The sequence below is a fragment of the Eleutherodactylus coqui genome, chromosome 4 (assembly GCF_035609145.1).
Source record: "Eleutherodactylus coqui strain aEleCoq1 chromosome 4, aEleCoq1.hap1, whole genome shotgun sequence".
Taxonomy (NCBI): Eukaryota; Metazoa; Chordata; class Amphibia; order Anura; family Eleutherodactylidae; genus Eleutherodactylus; species Eleutherodactylus coqui.
Genome location: NC_089840.1, coordinates 138,263,794 through 138,286,035, shown reverse-complemented (window position 1 = coordinate 138,286,035; position 22,242 = coordinate 138,263,794). Strand labels below are relative to the sequence as shown.

At 43.7% G+C, this 22,242-nt stretch overlaps 1 protein-coding gene across 2 annotated transcripts in view; it reads left to right on the top strand.

Annotated features, from left to right (window-relative positions):
- FAM72A (family with sequence similarity 72 member A) overlaps window positions 1-21,152 on the top strand; it is a 44,789-nt gene extending 23,637 nt beyond the window's left edge. For both annotated transcript variants that reach the window (XM_066600188.1, XM_066600190.1), the window contains exons 3-5: window positions 13,047-13,124; window positions 15,804-15,928; window positions 19,591-21,152. In XM_066600188.1, coding sequence (XP_066456285.1) covers window positions 13,047-13,124; window positions 15,804-15,928; window positions 19,591-19,691 — 304 coding nt within the window. In that variant the 3' untranslated portion in view covers window positions 19,692-21,152. The remainder of the gene's footprint in view (window positions 1-13,046; window positions 13,125-15,803; window positions 15,929-19,590) is intronic.
- The last annotated feature ends 1,090 nt before the right edge of the window (window positions 21,153-22,242 follow it).

Genomic DNA, 22,242 nt, shown 5'->3' with positions numbered 1-22,242 from the left:
GTCAGTTTCTTAGGATGCTCATCCTCACCCTGAAAGTGACTGATGGTTATTCAAAAGAAGTAACATAATGCACCTGAGCAAAGTCAAACGATCCTGCAATCCCAGCCACTTCCCAGGACTCGCTACCCTGGACAAATAACAACAAAGTCTACGAATGAGACATGTAAAAGACAATGATGTAAAAGAGTCACATATTCTTGCAGAAGGGGATATTTGCACAACATTTTGCAACTTTTTCACATTTTGTGCTGGCCCTGACGTTTTTCCAGAAAATAAGTGGGGCTTTCAGGACGGGGCGTGGTCACCTGGGCCAACATATTTATGTATAATTTATGCTAGAAACTTGCATAAATTGCAGCATAGATGTACGCGAGGTTAGATCTGACGCACGGACCTGCTGGGGTGCGCTGGATGCATGAGAAGGTGTGCGCCTCTTCATGTATTAAGCACACTGTGTGCCAGGGAGGTCATACTAAACCTGGTGTCGGAAATGCCGGACTTAGTAAATTTCCTCCTGCATTTTCAAATAATTGCCAACAATCACTGTAGATTACAAATGTGAATTGCTCATCCATTATTGGTGATCCAGCAGGATACGTTGCAAGGACACGGGTCTCTGCGAGAGTGGAACGCTTCCACTGTTCAGCAATCTCTGTGTAGCATTTCGTATCTTTGAACATATCCATCTGGGTTACCAATAATGGAGGACCCGGTCCTGTTGGGAAACTGCTGTGGATGCGAGTAGTTTAGTTGAAGATCTGGCCTTTTCCATGCCTCATTTGCAGACTGAGTGACTGATGGTTGAGGTGTATAACCTGCAGATACATTTTTGCCATCAATCGCTGCTCACGTGATCATTGATGACTGCTGTTAGCACAAGAGCCATTTGGGCTTATGATGCACCAGACCGGTGTGTATACTATGCTTCCCATAAACAGGACGGGCCGGTTTCACTCATCACGTACTAGTTGTGGAATTTTACACACTCCATCAGGATGTCTGGGCTCTGGGCCATCTAGAAGAGGTGTATTTACTTAAATGCTACAAAATGCACCCATGTGCTGTTACCATAGGAAAGCAATAAAGCGGGCTTTGGATCTAAAGCATAACTCACTATAAAGCTGCTGTCTGCTATGTAGTAGTACTAGTAAAGTAACTTACAATACAGGGGTTTTCATAGTCATTCACAAGTTGTGAGCTGGGAATTTCTTCCGATACGTGTTGGCTTTGATCTAATTGGCTGTTATATATTACTACACGTATACTTGAGATTATGTTGTTAAAAGCCTTTATTAGGCTGCGTTCATACCTGTGTTAGGGTCAGTTCAGGGTTTTCGGAGAAACTGAAATAACATGAAAAAAAAAAGGATCCTTTTTTTTTCACCCATTGATTTCATTGGGGTTTAAAAAAAACCAAAAGACCAAAAGGTTTCCTTTTGCATCCATTCCGTCAGGTTTCCGATTTTTGAAAATAAAAATAATGCAGACTGCGCTATTTTTCAGTCCAAAAAAACTGAAACCCAACACAATATAAATCTTTCTGTTTTGTTTTTTGTTTTGTTTACTTTGTTCCATTTTTTTTTCTGTTTAATCAGTTTCTCTCTCCAAAAACGGAACGAAGAGACGGAAACCCTGAACTGACCCTAAGGGCTTATTTCACCGTGCATGTATCGGCTGGATTTTCACACCCGGCCAATATACGCTGTCCCTCTCTGCAGGGGGAGGAGGTGGGCCGGGAGTAGTGCACTGAGCTCCCGCCCCCTCTCTGCCCCTCGCTACTGTTTGCAATGGGAGGGGACGGGGTGGGGCAGAGCTAAGTTCTAACCTGTCCCCTCCCATTGCAAATAGTGGCGAGCTGCAGAGAGAGGGCGGAGAGGGGCAGGAGCTCAGTGCATTGAGTTGGTATTTTCTGCTTGCTGTAGTGCACGACCCCCACATCCCTGGTAACTTGTCCATACTTGTATGTACCTTGCGCCATTTCTTTACATACTTCTCTGAGCTCACCCGTGTGTTCATACAAGGCCGGTGTTTTATGTGTGAGTCCTGCAGATGGGGCATCAGCGGGAATATTTAAAGCTTATTTTATTTGAAATCCACAGGAAAGCACAGCGAGTTTGTAGTTCTTTCCATTAAACTCTATGTGCAGCTGTCCTTCATGTTACTAACTAGATGGTTTTCTAGCTTTTTTCTCCCAGGCTTCCATAGATGATGTCCTGCATTGGCTAGGTGCGCATTAATGTATTTTGAGCCATTTGCTGTCTGTGTAATTCCATTAAAGCCTATGATGCTATACACTGATAGTCCAAATGAAAAAACTCTTGGCGTGTCCCATTCCTGCCCAATTCAAGGGCAACAAATAGGACAGGCCAATATGTAGTGTCCCAGAATATCATTCTGGACCCCTCCATAATTGTCATACATGTCTGTCTTATGTTGATGCACTGTGCAAAACTGTTATATCTATTTTCTTTATGTGTGTTGCACAGCTGCAGCGTCTGAAGGGCTAACTCCCTTACAACCATTGCCTGTGAGCTTGGCTGCATGTTGTATGTATCTATCTTGCAGTGTCATGTGACGTGGTGTGGATGAATCTATAAGTATGAGTGATTGGGTTCAAGAGTCAAGTTCTGTCTTTGCTGCTGCGGAGCGCCCATCTACCATCTGAGGGTTTGCTACCACAGAGGCGCATGAGGGCACCCTCAGCCCTTGTGTCGCTGAAGATGGAAGAGAAGGAGAGACTGCTTAACCGTATGTGAAGGGCATGGGAGTGAGCCTAAATGTCCCGTCCCAAAAGTCCCATCACAAGAGAGCCTTTTGTAAGTAACTACCGCTTCAAGTGACTATACGTTTATACAGCTAATAACAGTGCAGAAGTCTACCGAACCTCTGAAGATAATACTAAGTCTGTTTATGATTCCTATGCAGCCGTCTGAAGTCTGGATCCCCGTATAGTGGTACACCTTTAACTGACACCCATGCATGCTGAAGTCTATGAGAGCGGGGTGATCATTACTGCCATTCTGTAGCCATTGACTTTCATGTCAAGTATTGCTGAATATTTACTAATTTTCCTGCACTGTAAACTCTGCATACTGAAGTCTGTTGTATCATGTTTAAAGAGTCACTAGTAAAGTTTTTACCAGGCCTCCACCGTTTTGGAGGGCCCGAGGTACTATACACTTGTCCAGTGTTATTTATGCTGATCTGGATTATGATTTCTCCAGCAGGCTTTTGGGGTATTTTGTCGCTTCCAAATTGAGTATCGTGTGCACACATCATCGAACCAGAATCAGACACCAATGTTGGTCTAAAACTGGGAGAGTCTCTACAATGTGTAGAGGCTCAAGCCTTTTATTATAACACATGACAACCGCCCTTCAATGGGCGTGCAACAGATTACATCAGTAACATATAAGATTCTCATTTGTCGGATCATACAGAATCCCCCACCTCTCTGCCCACCCCCTCCAAGTGTTGAGGTGGTATGGACTTCGTCCTCTAGCTGAAGTCATCTCCGTGTAGTGATGATTCATTGTTTACCTAGCTTCAGGATGAGGAGTGGAAGGGGGCTAGACAAACACTCAGTATTAAACACAGGATATAAGGATATACACGACACTATGGCCCTTAACTCTTAGAAGCTGGTTGTACAACTTGTGTAACTTCTATGTACTTAACTAACATTAGATCAGACATCCATTGTCTAGCAAATACTATGATTAGATTGTGTGTGTGTCCTTTAAACTCCTGAGCTAAAAGTCATTACAATAGCAAAATACATTTGGGTTATATACAAATAGCGATAGACATTTTATACTAAATAATTATCATGTCTATCACAATCCCCCCTTAAAATGTCTATCCTCTAATTCGTTATCTAATTTTCACAGTCTTCTGCGCATGAGCCTATAACCGGAGCGCGTTGAAGGTTCGTTTTAGGGTCTTCAAGGGGGTGTAGGACTTGTCCACTCCTTCTGGGGATGCATCCAGCAAACTCATGGTGGGAGCGGCTTTTCCAGCATCAGTTTCACAGGTCTCTCTGACACAGGGGATAACACAGCAGACTAGAACAGAAAAGGTAACCATCAGTTCACATACAACAGCGACGCCCGTCTGTGCCAGGATCCTTTACCACCCGCTCATCCATGGCGAGTGCTGGTCCCAAAAGTTAGCTCTTTTTAGTTAGTGTGGTCAGCTTCTTAATAGCAACTGCGTCTTTACCCGCGGGTCACGTGTCGTCTAGGATGTAGGTATGACAAGTCTCCCCTATCATCTTTCAGACACTCCCCTTTTTAGCTAAAGTCATATCTAAGGTCACTCTATTTTTAAAAAAGTCATAGTCGAGGTAGGTCCTATTGGTCGACTAGTCCCTATAAGGCGTCTCTAGTATAATTTATAAACCACTGCTAATTATAATAAACATAATTAATCCAGTCAACGTTTATTTACCATAATGATCAGGAAAATGGACTCGAATCTAGTTTTAACTTGGTCTCTAATTTTTAAAACTTGTCAGGTACCCCCCTTGGTTATCCTATGACGTCAATGTACACGTGTAGATCAAAACTACCACCAGGGGTCTCTCTTCTCGCTCTAGCATAATGTTACAATACTAGTAGCGTGCACAGGTACGCACGGTGTGGGACTCCCTAATCTTCACCCACACCAATGTCCCTCCTGGAGATAGTCCTAATGGTGAACACGTCCAAGTCGCCTCACCCTTGCGTCAGGGTTTTCCCACTGCCCGTAAGTCCCTACTCCTAGGAGGGGGGGATCCCTACCTCACCTCAGAGGGAGGCCATGGATTCCCTGGGCTCATTTCCGGGCATCCATACCCTCTATCTGTACAAGTTAACACCCCACAGGGTGTGCCCTCGCCGGAACCTAAGGTCTTCTGCACTATCCCTAGGCAAATGGGAATTCCACTGACAATCCATCTTAGGAGATCGGGGCAGGCACAGTACTAGTACATTTCTCCTTTTTCTTTGGTAGCGCATGTGGTTGGCATTATCGGAACTGGCTCTTCATCTTTTTCAAACAAGGGAAACGTTGGTGTCTGACAGGATGTGGAGGAGCATAAGGGCTTTACTAAGGCACACTCCCCTGTCCAATTACCCTCCAGGCGGGTCCTCTACCTCATGTCTCCACAAAGCCAGTAAACGTCTCCTAAGGACTGGACCTGATTCTGCATCTATTCCCCTCCTATCATACTGTAGGAGGAGCAATACCCGTTGGTGAGTTCCCCAAAAATCTCCCTCCACCCTGCCTATTTGCCTGGCAGGTGTAGTTTCCAGGGTAGTCAGTAATACTCTCTCCGGTGCAAAACACTTAAGTAGTTATAGAGTATTCCTTCTTCCATTTCTCACAGACAGTGTAATTAGCGGAAATGTTCGTGAAGAGACTAATAAACCACTCTTCAGCATCTACAGGGAGATTTAGGGGGACCATCCCCGAGTGTAGTCGGGCACTACCGCACACGCAACAGTTAGACTTGTTGCTCCTGTTAGCATTGTACCTCATCAACTCCAACCAGAGATTCTGGTCAGAGTAGCCAGTCGCTACTGTCAAGGTGTCCTCAAAAGGTAGGGTCGGCTATGATCATCATGTTCGTCAAGGTCTTTATCTTACAGCGGAGGGGGTTAATTATGGGCACGGGACTAAGTGAAGGCTTCCATTCGGCTGCATCTACCATATCCCTTATTTTAAACTTCCCTAAGGGATCTATCCTCCCATACCGGTATGTCCCCAGACTATAAGTCTCCCCGTCCCCCGGGCTTGGATCTCCCATGGTTAGTGTAACAACCGCATTAAAACCAAGCAGCATACTAAGTTCAGCCTTCCAATACCTGCTGTCCTTATTATTCTCAAGGAGGGTTATACGACTAATTAGGGATTTCCCGCTCTTATTTTTCTTATTTAAGGCACTTCGCGGTTTATAGGACTAGTCTGTTCCTGCGTTCCATCCCACTAATCCCCAATAACGGCAGTCTTCTCCCCAGACGTTATCAGTGGCGCAAACATATATTGTATTCCCCGGGTATATAAGTCATATAACCAGCTGGACTGAGCTAAATCTGGCCTGCGGTGGGATCTTGCGCCTAGACACGGGACCACAGTACAATAGTCGAAGGAATATGCAGCTACTTGAGCATTGGACGAGTTATACTAGAAGGTAACCATACCCCCATATTCTTCCGACTAAGGATTCCAGTTGCCACCTTCCTCTCTCACTAGCCCTAACCAGAGTAACGATTTTGGCACAACTAAGACTGGTCTCCCGGATCTGAAGCTTTCTTACAGTATGAAGCATGGATCCATGTAAGTCTTTCGGCTAGTTTCACAGCTGTGGCAGTAGTCAGAAGCACCTGGTAGGGGCCATCAAATCGGGGCTCAAGAGGGTGTTTCCTGAGGAACTTCTTGACGCACACCCAATCCCCAGGCTGCAAGATATGTGTCCCAGTGTCTGCCTCTGAGTCTGGAAGAGAACACCTGTGCATAGGCTTTGGTTAGTTCTTTAACAACGGAAATCACATACTCAGTCAACACATCAGATTGTAATTGTAACCACTGAGGATAGTAACGACCTAGCCTTGGGGCTAGCCCAAACAATCTCGTAGGGAGATAATGTATAATCCCCCCTGGGTTCATATCTAACACTGTATAAGGCTATTGGATGACAGTCTTTCCAAAGTGGCGTCATTTTTAAGTATCTTACTTTTTAGCGTGCCACTACGTCTCTCCACCTTTCCACTACTCTAAAGACGGTAGAGTATGTAAAAGGCCTGGGATACACCCAGAGCAGACATGACATGTTACATTCACCTGCGAAGTTTATACCTCTGTCTGACTCTGAATCACCTCTGGTACCCCATATTCACAGTTTACCTCGTTCATGAGCTTCTTTGCGGTTACCTACTTGTTTACCTTGGTAACAGGGTCGGCCTCCAACCTGCAAAAACATCAACAACAACAAGCACGTAGTCATACTTCCCAACAAGTGGGAGCTGAACGTAGTCAATTTGCAATCCCTGAAATGGGTAGAGTGGTCACGGCAAGTGTGATGTGGCAAATTTACTTCTGCCCTGACTTACCCATGGCATAGATCATGCTAAACCGGACAAATGATGCAGCAGCTACAGAGAACCTAGAAGTCGCCCAACCTCTTTCAAGCGTCGTCGTCATTACTGCTTTACTAGGTGGGTCTTTGCGTCCATCAGCTGGGCCATCATGGGATACAGGAACTGTGGTGGGCAAGTGCTGTTGACTGTTCACCACACGCTGTCCTGTTTCTGCTGCTCCCATATTAGTCCATTTATTCTTTCCTTCCTTGCTGGCTGGTAACTGTAAAAGTCTTTAGCATATCAAAGTCCAAATTTTTGTCAATGTCCAAAGTTTTTTTACCACTGACTCATGCTGTCAGTACCTTTCTTCTTTCTTCCACGGCTTGAGGGCCGCTGCCTTTGCTGCGCTGTCAGCGAGGGTGTCGTCTCTCGCCTCTCCAGTGTAGGAATCGGTGCGAACTCTCAACTTTGTCAGGTAGAAGTAGGGCCTCCATGCGACTCTGTACCGTTGCACCATTCTCAATTGGTTGTCCTGCTAAGGTAAAAAACTGTCTGGCCTTCCATATTGGGCCGTAATCATGAGCTATGCCAAATGCATACCAGGAGTCAGTGTAAAGGATTGCCGGTCTTACCTCTCGCCACTCTACACGCCTCAGTGAGGGCCTTCCATTCCGCTTATTGTACTGTGACATGCGGAGGCAGAGCTCCTGCTTCTAGGACATCTTGTTGTGTGACCACTGCATATCCGATGTGGAGTCATCAGTCCTCACCCTGGTACCATCTGCAAAAAGCTCAACATATGCATTATCAACAGAGGTTCTGATAACTGTTTGCATATCTGCAGTTTCTTACTGAATTAGTACTAAATAATCGTTCTGATGTTCTATTTCACATGGCTCGGAATCTTGTAGCACAAAATCATTTATTTATTTTTTTCAAACCCAATAGCTGATCTACAACACCTAGATCATCTATGACCCAGATCACCTATGCCTCCCCCCTTTTGAACCGCAATACTCAATGGAAAAAGAGTCATTGCGTTCAAACTAGTAAACCAAGAGGCACAAAAACAAGCACTTTGTAGGTCAAGGTGACATTGTATGCAGCGAAGTCTGAGCGAAAATCTCCTTAAAAAAATTTTTTTTTTTTAATTTCAGGTCGCAGTTAGCATTTTTTAACACAAGGGGGCGCAACACAAGTAAAATTTTACGTCACCCAGTGTAATAGTATTTCAGGGTATGGCCAGCGTTTAGCTTTTACTCTCCTGTCGGAATATAATTATAGCTTCAGTGTAAACTGACACTAGAATATACAAAAGACTTAAAGAAAAACTAAAGAATACGGATGAATTAACATCCTACTCTGGGCAATTCAGTCCCTCTTTCTTCACATAAAAAGTAAAATTACTTCACCAAATTGCATGAAAAAGTTTGCTGGGTGACTATAGGGAAATTATTCCATCTGTAGGAGCCTTCCATAACATCATCTGTCTGAGCATCCATTGGAGAAGCGGGCAGTGGAAAACAGAGCCCCTGGGAACATGAGAGAGCGTCCCCTGTCATGTATTCCCGGCCTCTGCCCCCCATGCATCAACTCCAATCTTCCATGCACTATAAACCAGCTTAGTCGTCTACTATGTCCCAAGCTGCATCTCCACAAAGGTTTGTTTCCCTGAACTTATCACACATCCAAAGTGGCCACATCTTGGAGCGTAACAAAGTCTGGTCAAACAAAACCTTACTTCAGACAATCATGAGGTTAGCACTGGATACTGTGGCATTGGGAAATATAGGCCTCCCAAATGCAGCAAAATGGCCGCCAGAGGCAGAAAGGGGCGGGGCTACAGATCTCCCAGGTGAGGCAAAATGGCTGCCGGAGGACCGGGCGGGGCCAGGGGCAGCAGCACTCCCAGGTGAGGCAAAATGGCTGCTGAGTAGCAGCACTTCCAGGTGAGGCAAGATGGCCGCCGGAGGAGGAAGGGGCGGGGCCAGGTCCTGTCCCGGATGGGGAGGGACCGGAAGTAACATCACACACCCTGAAAGTGAGCACATGGGGGGAAGTAACTTCAGGGTGGGGGCAGGCCTCACTACATTTACTGCAGAGTCACACTATGTTGGATTGTAAACATTGCAAGCACGGCCGCCATTACAGGGAGGGGCCGCAGTCAGCACAAAGACATTACATTGTTCATAAGCAATACACATACCCCCCCTACATGCTTTCCCCTCTTCAATCTCTTAACTACATTATACCTCCTTCTAGCAATCTAAAAACACATTTCTTTCTGCTAGGCTTCCTGCTCATCTTCTGAAAACTTTCTACAATCTATCTTATCTGTCTATAACCTGGCATTTCTTTCTGCAACTTTTCCTGATCCTTTCCCATTGTTCAGTAACCAAATCACAAGCTCTATGACCTTTGTCCTTGCTCACTTTGCTCAACTCTATGCTACCTGCTTATTCTATTCTATTCAAAGTTTCTGCACACAGTACTGTTTCTCTTGTAAAATCTGCTTTCTTCAAATCCTTTCCATATAACCTCTTTCCCACTCAGAATTATAATGCACATTAATTCTACAAAACACAGGGAACGACAAAGTAAACAGAAAGGGTTAATTGGAAAAAGCTTTCAGCTCACTCTTATCAGCAGCCCTCCCCCCAACAATAAACACTGCACATTCTTTCTATAATACCAGACAGACGGGATTACTGGAGAATACCCACAACGGCTCAAGGTATATATATATCTCATCCACCTTTATATCAACCCAAGGTATATATCTCATCTACCTTTATATCAACCCAAGGTCTACTAGCAATCCCGAAGAGCACTTCCTGTACACGTCCTAGACAGGACATTTTAGCTATACACAGAGACTGACGATTATTTTCAATGACCAAAACCTCAATAATATTCTGGAGAAATCAGCCGTCACAAAGCACGACTATACTTCACAGTATATACCTTTCCACATATGAGAACATAACACGCTCAATCATAAAGTTAAGTATACGTATCATAAATCTTCCTAACCTCACACTAGTTTTACCTAGGAGCACGTGTCACTGGCGTGTTCCCTCAGACTTAAACAGCCGAGTCCGCCCTCCCGACACATTAACCCTCACAGAATTTATCTCTTGGTCTTGTATACACAATTTTTAACCGTCTCAGACATAACAGACAGCATACAAAATACCCCTTAAGCAGGTTAAAACGGTGGTCTTTTCCGAGTAAGAAAGAACTATATTACCTGCCTTTCATTGATTTATCACTCTGGATCAGGAACAGGCAGAAAAGCAGTCAGAACCCAGATCACATCGGTAGATTTACATAAAGCAATCTTACCGTGTTCTGTAGATTTTCGGGCCCCTGAGTTCTGCGTGCCATCCGCCGATCTCTGTATTTTTCCAGAATGAAAGAAATCAAAATCTCTTAACTCGGTCCACCCAGAGACGCCACTGATCTGGATTATGATTTCTCCAGCAGGCTTTTGGGGTATTTTGTCGCTTCCAAATTGAGTATCGTGTGCACACATCATCGAACCAGAATCAGACACCAATGTTGGTCTAAAACTGGGAGAGTCTCTACAATGTGTAGAGGCTCAAGCCTTTTATTATAACACATGACAACCGCCCTTCAATGGGCGTGCAACAGATTACATCAGTAACATATAAGATTCTCATTTGTCGGATCATACAGAATCCCCCACCTCTCTGCCCACCCCCTCCAAGTGTTGAGGTGGTATGGACTTCGTCCTCTAGCTGAAGTCATCTCCGTGTAGTGATGATTCATTGTTTACCTAGCTTCAGGATGAGGAGTGGAAGGGGGCTAGACAAACACTCAGTATTAAACACAGGATATAAGGATATACACGACACTATGGCCCTTAACTCTTAGAAGCTGGTTGTGCAACTTGTGTAACTTCTATGTACTTAACTAACATTAGATCAGACATCCATTGTCTAGCAAATACTATGATTAGATTGTGTGTGTGTCCTTTAAACTCCTGAGCTAAAAGTCATTACAATAGCAAAATACATTTGGGTTATATACAAATAGCGATAGACATTTTATACTAAATAATTATCATGTCTATCACAATGCACCGTATATGAATGCCGGTGTATGGAATGGTGGTGTCACGAACTGACAACTACAACCCCACTCATACCTGTCACTCCATGTAACAGGATATTTGTCTGTGTGTGTGTGTGTGTGTGTGTGTGTGTGTGTGTATATATATATATATATATATATATATATGTGTATATATATATATATATATATATATATATTGCACGTTACAATAATTTTGGCAGTCACGAACAGGATATTTATGTATCTAACTAGTGTGCTGCAAATGCTTGTCAATGTGCTGTCTGATGCAAGTCGTGCCAAGTCTCTCACAGTTACGGACAGCGTGCACCTAATCTTAATGTAGGGAGGGGCACAGAGAATGTATAGAGAAGGGGCTGTGCACTACTAGAAGTCTGGCTGACTCTTTAACTAAATTTTGATGTACATGTGCTACAAATGGCTGCTGTAACTTAGTGATTGAATAGGAGAGGTTCTCTGCTACATTTTAGGCGGTTTTAGCATAGAAGTGCTTTTAATTGCTGCTTTGAAACTATTTGGTTCACTTATCTTTACATATACGTAGTTCATATAGATTGTCTGAAAGGTATGCTTAGGCTACCCATGTAATACCCTATTTAGACACGATTATCGCTCAAAAGACATCTTTTGAGCCATAATTGTGTGCGTTTACATGGCAAGATGATCGCTCAAAATTCGCTCAGATGGCAGTTTGAGTGACAGTTTTGAGCGTTCACTTTGCATAAGTGTGTAAATGAAGGCTCGCGCTGTATGCAGAAGACAAGCGGGACCGCTATCTTCTGCATACAGCTGCTGTCTTCTCGGAGCGCTCACCTGGAATCCAGTTGAGCCCTCTGAGCAGGGTATGCAGAACACAGGCAACTCCACAGTGATTTTCGGGGAAGGGCTTTAAATATAAGCCCTTCCCTGAAAAATCAAACCTAGCTGGTGTAAAAAATATATTCTCACCTCTCCTCCGCTGCCGGGGCTCAGTCACGTGTAACCGCTTCTTCTCCCTGCACTGCTCTGAGGTTCTTTCATTAGGCTGAAAGAGCTGCATCTAATTGGCTGAGTGCTCAGCCAATCACAGGCAGTGCTTAGCCATTCAATGAATGACAGATGAGCGCTGCCTGTGATTGGTCACAGCGCTCAGCCAATCATAGGCAGCACTCAGACATTCATTGAATTGAAGGGGAGCAGGAAAGGGGAGTCCCCTGGCTGAACAGATCCATCTTATGATCGAACTGAACAACGCCGAATGATCCTCATTAACTATAATTGGCTGTGTTTGGTTTCCTCCCCACTGCCCGGCATTTTACCAGAAGAAAAAATTCCTGAATGCAGTGCTATTTCTTCCGGTATTTTGTGCTAGATCTGCGACGGAACGTCCAAACAGAGAATCCAACATGAAGGCGGCCGCCATCTTGCTCCTACTTGTAACAACTCTCTGAATGCCAACGGTCACTTGCAGAGAGTATTACCAGCTCACAAAACTCTGAATTATTGTTCTTCTCAGTCAGCTTCAGTAATGAATTTTGTCTCTTTTGCCCCTGGCCTTGGATTGCTAATTTGTCTATGAAGCGTTTGCTGAGAACCTGAACTACAACTTGTCTTCCAATCACAGATCTCTGCCAGTGATGCCCGCCTGATACCATCTGACCACAATCTTCTGATTTGTTGCCTTCTTGTCTTTTCCTTAGATGTATACATTTCAGGCAGCAATATACTTAATTTGCATGGGGCCCTAATGAAGATTGATGATTAGAAGTTCTCACCTCTTTGCTCAAGTCAATGAGTTATTACATAGGCAGTAAAGAGTTAATAGGAAATATTCTTATGTCCATTATCTGTTTGAGTCTGAATAAAAGGCACTGTGCTTTCTTCTCCCAGCTCTGTAGACCTTGTGGGGAGCTGCTATCACTGTGATGCCTGCAGATGCAAACTGAAGAATATAGCCTGTCTAAGGTGGTAAGTATGGCAGAAACATGGAGTTAATTGTTTACTAATGCTACATATCAAAATACTAATGACCCCCTTTCCTCCATTCGTGAGTGAGTTACCTGCTCTGCCCCTGATCACATGACAGTGATGTCATCACAGGTCCTGTAAGCACACGGCTGCTGTCTGGCTTCCATAGCAACTGAGGCCACGGGTGTTTGTAGGGGATGGAATACTAATGAACACCTACAGCAGGCCGTGTGCTTACAGCACCTGTGATGATGTCACTGTCATGTAATCAGTCACCTGTGTGGTGGGTGTCCGGGGTCACATGACCAGAGGGTGATCAGTGTGTGCAGGACTCTGCTGTGCTCTGCTTTTGATCCCTGTTGTATGAAGGAGAGCTGTATGTAATGTACATGTAGCAGTAGTGTGTGTATAACGTGCATGTAGCAGAGCTGTGTGTGTGTGTGATGTACATGTTCCAGAAACGCTGATACTATTCAATTTCCAAATAATTCTTAGTCAAAGTACCAACGACCACCTGTCTGTGAGTGAGTTACATGCTCCGCCCCTAATCACATGACTGTGACATCACACAGGTACGTCATCCCAGCCACGATTTCACCTCAGCGAGCTCTGAGCTCCGCCCCTGATCACATGAATGTGACGTTATCACAGGTCCTTCAAAATTTTAACAAAGTCCAACTGTCATTACAGGTCCTTCAGTGAGTTACATGTGAAGATATCATTCCCTATATTATAATATAAGTGGCACATTGCGATACTGGTACAATAAATACTACTAATAACTAGTATTACACTAACTGTCTAAAATAGGAGTTATCAAAATGAGATAAAACTTTCTCTGTGTGATTGTAACGCTGATATAACTGATTACAATATCAGAGCAAAAGCATCATTTATTGTGGAGAACCGAAACCTTGTAGGGAGGCTCTAATACCCTGTTGTACCACCTCTAGCTTGGATACAAGATTTGATATGTGCGGGCATGGAGGCTGTAGTACCCTGTTGTACCACCTCTAGCTTGGTTACAAGATTTGATATTTGCGGGCATGGAGGCTGTAGTACAATGTTGTACCACCTCTAGCTTGGATACCAGATGTGATAGGGGGACATAGAGGCTCTAGTACCTGGTTGTACCACCTCTAGCTTGGATACAAGATCTGATACAGGGATCATGGAGTCTCTAGTCCTCTCTTGAACTGCCTCTAGCTTGGATACAAGATGTGATATGGGTGGGCATGAAGGCTGTAGTACCCTGTTGTACTGCCCCTAGCTTAGATACAAGGTGTGATACGGAAAGGCATGGGTCTCTAGTACTCTGTTGTACCGCCTCTAGCTTGGATACAAGATGTGATACGAGCGGGCATGGAGGTTCTAGTATTCTGTTGTACCGCCTCTAGCTTGGATACAAGATGTGATACGAGCGGGCATCGAGGCTCTAGTACCCTGTTGTACCACCTCTAGCTTTGATACAAGATGTGATCCAGGCAGGCATAGAGGCTTTAGTACCCTGTTGTACTGCATCTAACTGCTCCGTATGGTATTCTGCCACATATTGCACTAGAGTTGCTGTAACTGAGCCTCTAGATCGTGCAAACTCGTAGGCTGTTGAACTTGGCATCCCAGATGGTCCCATACATGTTCTATTGGTGATAAATCTGGTGACCGTGCTGCTTCTTGGAAGCCGCCATGAGAGGAACACATGTGGCTGCAGGATGTCCTGAGCATATCGCTGAGCTGTCATTGTCCCTCATACCAGTACTAGGGGTGACCGACGTTCGTATGCAATGGCCCCCCCAGACCATCACACCAGCAGGGGGCAGTGTGCCGCTCCACAGCAAAGGCAGGATAGAGGTGCTCACCTTGAGGTCTCTAGACAGAAACATGGCTTTCGTCAGTGCCCTAACTAAACCTGGATTCAACGATGAAGACAACCTGGTTCTACTCCGTAGCGTCCAGTTTCATCATTCATGACATCACTGCAAATGGAGGCGACAGTGGGTGTCAGAGTCAGTACACGTAATGGGTGTCATGAGGCCAAATGTCCTTCAGCCAAGCGCCTGCAAATGGTGCCGACAGACACAGGGGTGTAACGATTGGGCCCCCTGTCTCTGGATGGCGAACAACAAAACCTTTAGAGCTGGTGGTGCTTGTTGGACAATCAGATGCTCCTCTCTACTGGTGGTCTGTAGGGGGCGTCCTGAGCCTGGTCACCTTGTGTGCCCTCACTCACCAACTAGTCCCAACACCACCTAACAGTCTGGTCAGAACGGCCCTGGTGGGGGACAATTCATTGATACGACCATCCAGCTTCTCACATCCCAATAATGCGCCCCTCTCAGACTCTGGTAACGGGTGAAATCTCTTCTCTGCGTCGTAGAGGCGTCTAGTGGTCAACAAGCTCTACACAAGTGGAAGAAGAGGTCACTGCACACAAGGAGCCTCCAAGAGCCTTTTATAGGCCAAGGGGGGAACCAATTTTAGCGTCTTGGCCCGTTCATCTAATGACATCACAACTCTTCTCATTCTGTCTGAGATTTTACTTCACGCCGGGTTTTATAGCAAAATGACAACTTGTTCCAGAGGCCGGATTTTGCTTTTACAAAACGAAAAGCGTGTATACATTCATTGTGACATATATTGTACATGTCTTATGGAAGCTTTCTTCGTGTACATTTGCAGTGGTAACGAGGTCGGCTACCATGTGGTCATTCCATGTAAGCCGTGTCTGTCATCTTGTAATAATGGCCACCTATGGATGTTTCATAGCCAGCATGTACACAGCATTAACAGAATGGATGGATCAGGCAAGTATAACAAAATAAGATATTATAAGCGGGTTCTGCTGCTTTTACTTCCATTAATCTTGCTATTACATAATTCTCTACCCTTGATGCTTCTTTGACAGGTGTCTTACACAAGTATCACTAACACTCCAGTGCTGTTTAGAATGTAACATAGTAACTTAGGGTCGAAAAAGGCATCTGTCCATCCAGTTCAGCCTATTACCCCCAATGTAAAGGGTTTGTCTACCTCTTGATGCAATGCTCTGGCCAGCTGAAGATGTAAAAGCTGGTACAGTGGGTAATATTGGTTGGCTCCCTAAATCACATCCAGGTCATCAAGACATTTCTCTCCATTCTAACGTGAGCCAGAAGTCTTCCAAGTTTAATACAGTAAAGCCGTGTTCACACAGTCAGGATTCAGGCATGTGTCCTGCTGACAGATTCTGCTGGCAATGCAAGTAAATGGGATATTTTATCCACCATCCACTACTGTACTTCTCTTCTTGAGAGCAGCAAAGCCTTTTTTAACAGGATGATGATGTATTCACACCGTGTCTTTGACGGAGTCCACAGCTTCCACCTGTATCCCCAAAAAAACTAAATCCATAGATATTCATTTGCCAAACAAAGACCAATAAGATCTACATATCCATTTATGTTAGACTGACGCAGCTGACTGCACTAATCTTTAATCCAAAAATAATGGAAATTAATGGACCTTGTCCAATGGAGAGTTTAATGGTTTCCAATTGACAAGTGAAGTCTATGGTTCTGTCTAAATTCAATTTTCAGATATTCAGATGTATTCCCGACATGTAGTCAAAACCGCGTCATGCGTGCCCCCTTATACGATGCCAAAGTTGTTTTCTGCTTTTTTTTGTTTCTTACGCTACTTTGAGGCCCTTCTGAGATTTATTCATTATTGCAGTATCATGCACCGAAGCCTGTACACTTAGATTATGTTGCAGTAAGCACCTTATTAATGTCAGCCGTCCGTGCCCACATTATTCTGGCTCAGTGAGCCGACTGTTAAAGAAGCCATTGTTTTTTACGTGGTAATGTTCCGTTTACAGGTGTTTACCGATGATAAAGCAAGACTGGCATGCCTGTGATCAGCGCAGGGACGGGCTGCCAAGTTACACATGTTTAGCATTCCCCGGGACACTATTTGGCAGATGTAATTGAAATCTGTGCAGAGAAACAAAGATTAAGTCAACATTGCACAATGGCCTTTCATATTTAACTGTTTATGTTGATATTATGGTTCGGTTGACTGTCAAAAGGGTACAGCAAAAAAGTGCAAACCCGTCTCGCCTTGTTGCCCTATACATAGAAAAGGCCATAGCGATGTGTGGAATGCACTAGAGCACATTAGTGCAATGCTAGTAAAATGTTGGCATGGAGCAGAATGACTTATGGGCCATATTGCCAAGAAGAGCGAAGAATACTGATAAACCCCTAGAGGGATGTGGAATACATTAAATAGCGTTGTAATCATGAAGCTATTCTATTGACCAGATTACCCATTATTGGGACACAATTAAATACTTTTGTTATGTTGTCATTGTTAGGAATTTGCATAGATATTTGTAAACTTTCCTCAGGCTTCTCCCGCAGATGCGCCTTTTGACAAATTTCACATGCAGTTTGCTTTTACTAGATAACAGTGCCACCTGCAGGATTTAAGACTTAACTGCAATGTGGTGCAGCGCTCATAAGGAAAAAAAATAAAATAAAATAAATTATATATATATATATATATATATATATATATATATATATATAACATAATATATATACACATTTTTGGAAAATTGTGTGTTTTGTAATAATCACATTCCGGTGTTTTTGATTTTGACTTTTTTAGCAGAATTAATGCAAGTAATGGCAAATAAAGATCTAAAAGCAAGGGAAGACACATTAGAAGAGAGACTCCTGCTCACTCCATATTACTCATTATTTCATATCGACTGGATGGAGGCAGATGAATATGTCACTGCGTCCTCATTAATCATCATTGGGGCAGGTTATAAGCTCATTTTGAGTGGAAAGTGAGGAAAAGAATTGCAGACAATCAGTGGAAAGTCCTGGATAAAAGATGGTGCTAAGTGATAGGAACGATCAGAATGAATTATAACAAGATATCAATACAGGATCAGCAAGATAATGTAGATAAAATGGCTAAACCACCCCTGCCGAATATGTCAGCGTAATGGAGCGCTACAGGTATATTGTGTTCTAAATTAAGAGTTATAATTCGAACAGCTCGGAGAATCGCTGACCTGTGTCACAGCACTTGTGTAAATCAATAATTATTCCGTTTATGTGTTAACAAAGCAAAGTATTTATAGGCCTTTAAGACAAATACATTGAAAGCGAGACTAAAGGCTCATTCACATGGGCGTATTACCCCTGCGTAACACACGGTGAATGGAGGCAATTAAAGCGTATGGACTTCCATTCTTCCATGCATACCTGCTTTGGAACTGTGAGTGGACACTGCGTATAATACGCAGGAGAAATAAATCGCAGTATGCTCTATTTCTCTACATATGATACGCAGCCGTTGAAGGGCTGCATATTAAACGCTGTCCATTCGCAGGCATTACAGAGGGACAGTATTTCAATACTCAGCCCCGCTCTGCACACAGCAGGGTATTTTGAAAAAAGAAAAGCCACACTATGCATGACGTCAGAATCCCGTGGATGCGTAGTGTCAATCGCAGCCCTACTTGATTTCTGCCGGCAGACATATGGGCTGCAAATGTGAATAAGCCCTAACAGTCACCTGACTTAGCATATGCATAACTTGTTACGCCTCTTTATTGTTGATTATTAAACTTAGCTCGAACAGTGACGTTGGCCTCCCGGTCTCTACTCATGCACGGTTTGCTTACTGTCTGGTATTCTATGAGTATTCCTGAGCTTAGTTAAGGTTTACATAAAAATATAGGTATAGAAGATGAAGTAAAGTAAAACAGATGCTAAAGAGTTCTATTTGCTAAGCAGAGTACATTTCTAAAATAAAGTCCATCTTTAGTCAGCTGTCTGGCTACACATTTGTGTGAGTGAAGGTCAGTCGCAGCTTTCTTCTTTTAGGCCTTGTAAACTTCTGATTGTCCTGTTCATATGAATGTGTCAAGTAAGTTACAGAGAATGGAAGGGAAACAAGATGGTATTTAACTACTATATGGGTTCTCTCACTAATACATACACATATATGAGCAAGTACACGCAAGAAACCTATCGAAGAGGTCACGATAGATCAAATGCAATTGAGGAACTGAAATAAAAAAGAAATCAATACAATAACTCCACAGGGAAAGAGTGTAAGAGGAGGCGTAGAATCACTGAGGGCAACTGTCATGGGAATGTGGAGATCATGGCCATGGTAAGTGGAAGGTAAGCCACTATATGTGTATATAGAAGGAAGCAGAGTCAAGTGGCAAAGTTCCCAAGGGACACCCTCCCCGCTACAGCAGACTGATGCCGCCTGAGGCACTGAATTTATCATACCTCGTGGGCTTTTGAGCTGTAACATGGCATGGAGCATACAACCCGAGTGTTAAAAAAAGTACTGGAAAATGTCATAAAATGTACAAAATTATAATTTAAATTATAAGAGTTATATCTTTAACGTACCTTAAGACTGTACTAATGGACATTTGCTTGTGGTTTCCCAGGAAAGTACGCGCTCCTCTGGAAAGACCTACCAGACACTGATGAAAGGCAGGAAGGTTTATTAAGTCAGTATGACGATGAGCACGAAGGTTGCTTTAGATGAAGTTGGATTTCTCCACTGGAATAAGGCTGTTTGTATTCTTTCTTCTATTTATATACCACCGCCATATTCTGAGGCGCCTCACAATTTGGAAAACATTTGCGAAACTAACAGAAGGGAGTTCGTACACCCACCATGGGCCCCCACACCAATGCACTGGACTCTGTCAGCAAATATTTCATCGCTACAAACACAAATTGTAGGGGTCTTCTCAAAACCGCTTGGACTCTGCCATCTTTCAGTGACTTTTTATTGAAAATGTGCAACTTTTATAAAAAAAAGAAAAAAGAAAAAACATGATGTCTGGACTAAATGAAGGTTAAAAAAGAGCCCCAGTTAGAACTTTGATGCTACAGTACATCCCTACTAAACCCCTAGTCATGACTGTACTTACATTCGTATGCTGTGATACAGACAGGAGGTCACAATCATCTCTGTCTCAAACTGGTTTACGTATCTATTAGAGCCCTTTTACACGGGACGATAAATTGTTCATCAGAGTCTTGTAGGATGTAGAAATCTGATTATGGCCCCCTGCACACAGGTGGAAATTCTGCAGCAGGATTTCCCGCAGAATTTCCGCCCCTGCCTGCCTGCATAGGATTGCATTACAAAACACAATCCTATGTAGATGGTTGCGATTTGTCCGCGTGAAAACACACGCGGAAAACAAATCGCGGCATGTTCTATTTCTGTGCGGGTCTCGCAGAGGCTGCACAGAAATGTCAGTGGTGATGGGGCTGGCTCCGCTCTGCGTATGCGTCGGCTGTTCGGCAGCCGGCGCATAGCAGAAAACAGAAGACACCGGGAGCAGGTGAGCCACAGACCTCCGAGAATTCTCGCAGCGGCATCCGACCCGGCCGTCTGCAGGCGGCCTATCACTTAGTGTAAATGCATGCCCCGACTAAACGATGAACACAAATGTTTGCTTCACATTCGTCATTTTAGTTTCTGCATGCAGAAAACTGGTTGAAGGATTGGCCCATAAACAGGCAGTCGTTGACTGATGAACAACTGCCTGCTAACAAGTCGTTACGTGTAAAAGGGCCCTACGACAGGTATTTTGAATCAATATTTGTAAAGTAGCAAGTGGGACCTATACCGAGATAAAGTATACTTTTGCACTTTTGGACCATCTCCTGTTTTTGACTTGAAAGATACCGTTGCAAAATATGCAAATGCAAAAGCAGGTTAACACATTTTAAGAGACCTTTCACACAGGATGGAATATTTAGCACTAAAATCCACACGGCTAACATGCAGAAATAAGCAGAATTCTGCCGGCAGTCCTGTATCAAAATAAACAGTTAGTTGTGCCGATTATGGTGCGGAATCCAGGAACAACGTATTCTGCTATGCTGTTGCAGAATATTCCATCCCATGTGGAAGGTCCCTAAGGGATTTGCATTGAATGTATTATATTTGTTTCACTCTCTGGTGAAGACTACTGATACTGATATTAGATTGATAACACAATATATGTTTGTAGTTATATTAGTTAATGTTTTTATAAAGTATTTTTTTCATACTGTTTCATACTTTTCTACGGTACAAGTGGCCTGTAGATCAGTAATCCTTCTGCAAAATAGCAAACCTTCATTTGTGTCAATTCATTTGGCTGAATAGTCTAAAACATTAGACAGTGTAGAGATAAATGTGCATATACCAGAACAGCTGGGGATTTTCCATTCGGACTTGCATCTGGAAACTCCAGCAGATGACGTTACTAGCCATATGGATGATATTTGAAAAATCTCACCAGAGAAAACTGGAAAAATGGAACAGCACCAGTAATACTTTATAATAGAATGGAAATGGTTGTGTAACAGTCCATCCGCCAAGTCAGTTCACTTTCTACTTATGATTTTCACCACAGTTTTCAATGTAGAGGATGAAATCCCCTTCCAAATCTCCATGGAAAAATCTACTGTGTGCAGCTACCCCAGGGCTTTGTCCACATCTGTATTGTGGCTTCCATTCATAACAGAAACCATAGTAGTGTTGGATCTGATGTATGACAAATACCAGGGGCACATGTAGTGGCCCAAAGTCTATATATCTGGCCCCTCCATAATTGTCGTACATGTCACATCTTCAGTGTGGATGCACTGCGCAAAGTGTCTTGTTTTGAGTTATGTGTATTGTACAGCTGCAGCATGCAAGAGGTTAATGTCAGAGAGTGGCTGGGATATGTCTGGAAAATGTAACAAGTTTGTCTGGTTCGTGATGTTGAATGATAAATATGTAATTGCAAGGAGTGAATCTGGGTCTATTCTGTTCTTCTGGGTGCCTTGAGAGAGAGAAAGTGCCGGCCACATGGGGGTACCTTCAACCCTCATACGGTGAAGAGAATGGAAGCTGAAGAGAGGTATCCTGATGTCCATATTTCCAGGATCCCCACCTAGAGAGTGAATGGAAAAAGGAGTCGCCGTACAGTGTCCAAGCTACTGATTGCAAATGAGTGTCTGCGGAGTGTTGTGTTCCCCTCCGATGTTATCCTGTGTTCTGGAGTGTGTGTGTCCTGGGTCAGAGTCATACAGAAAACTCAACTGTA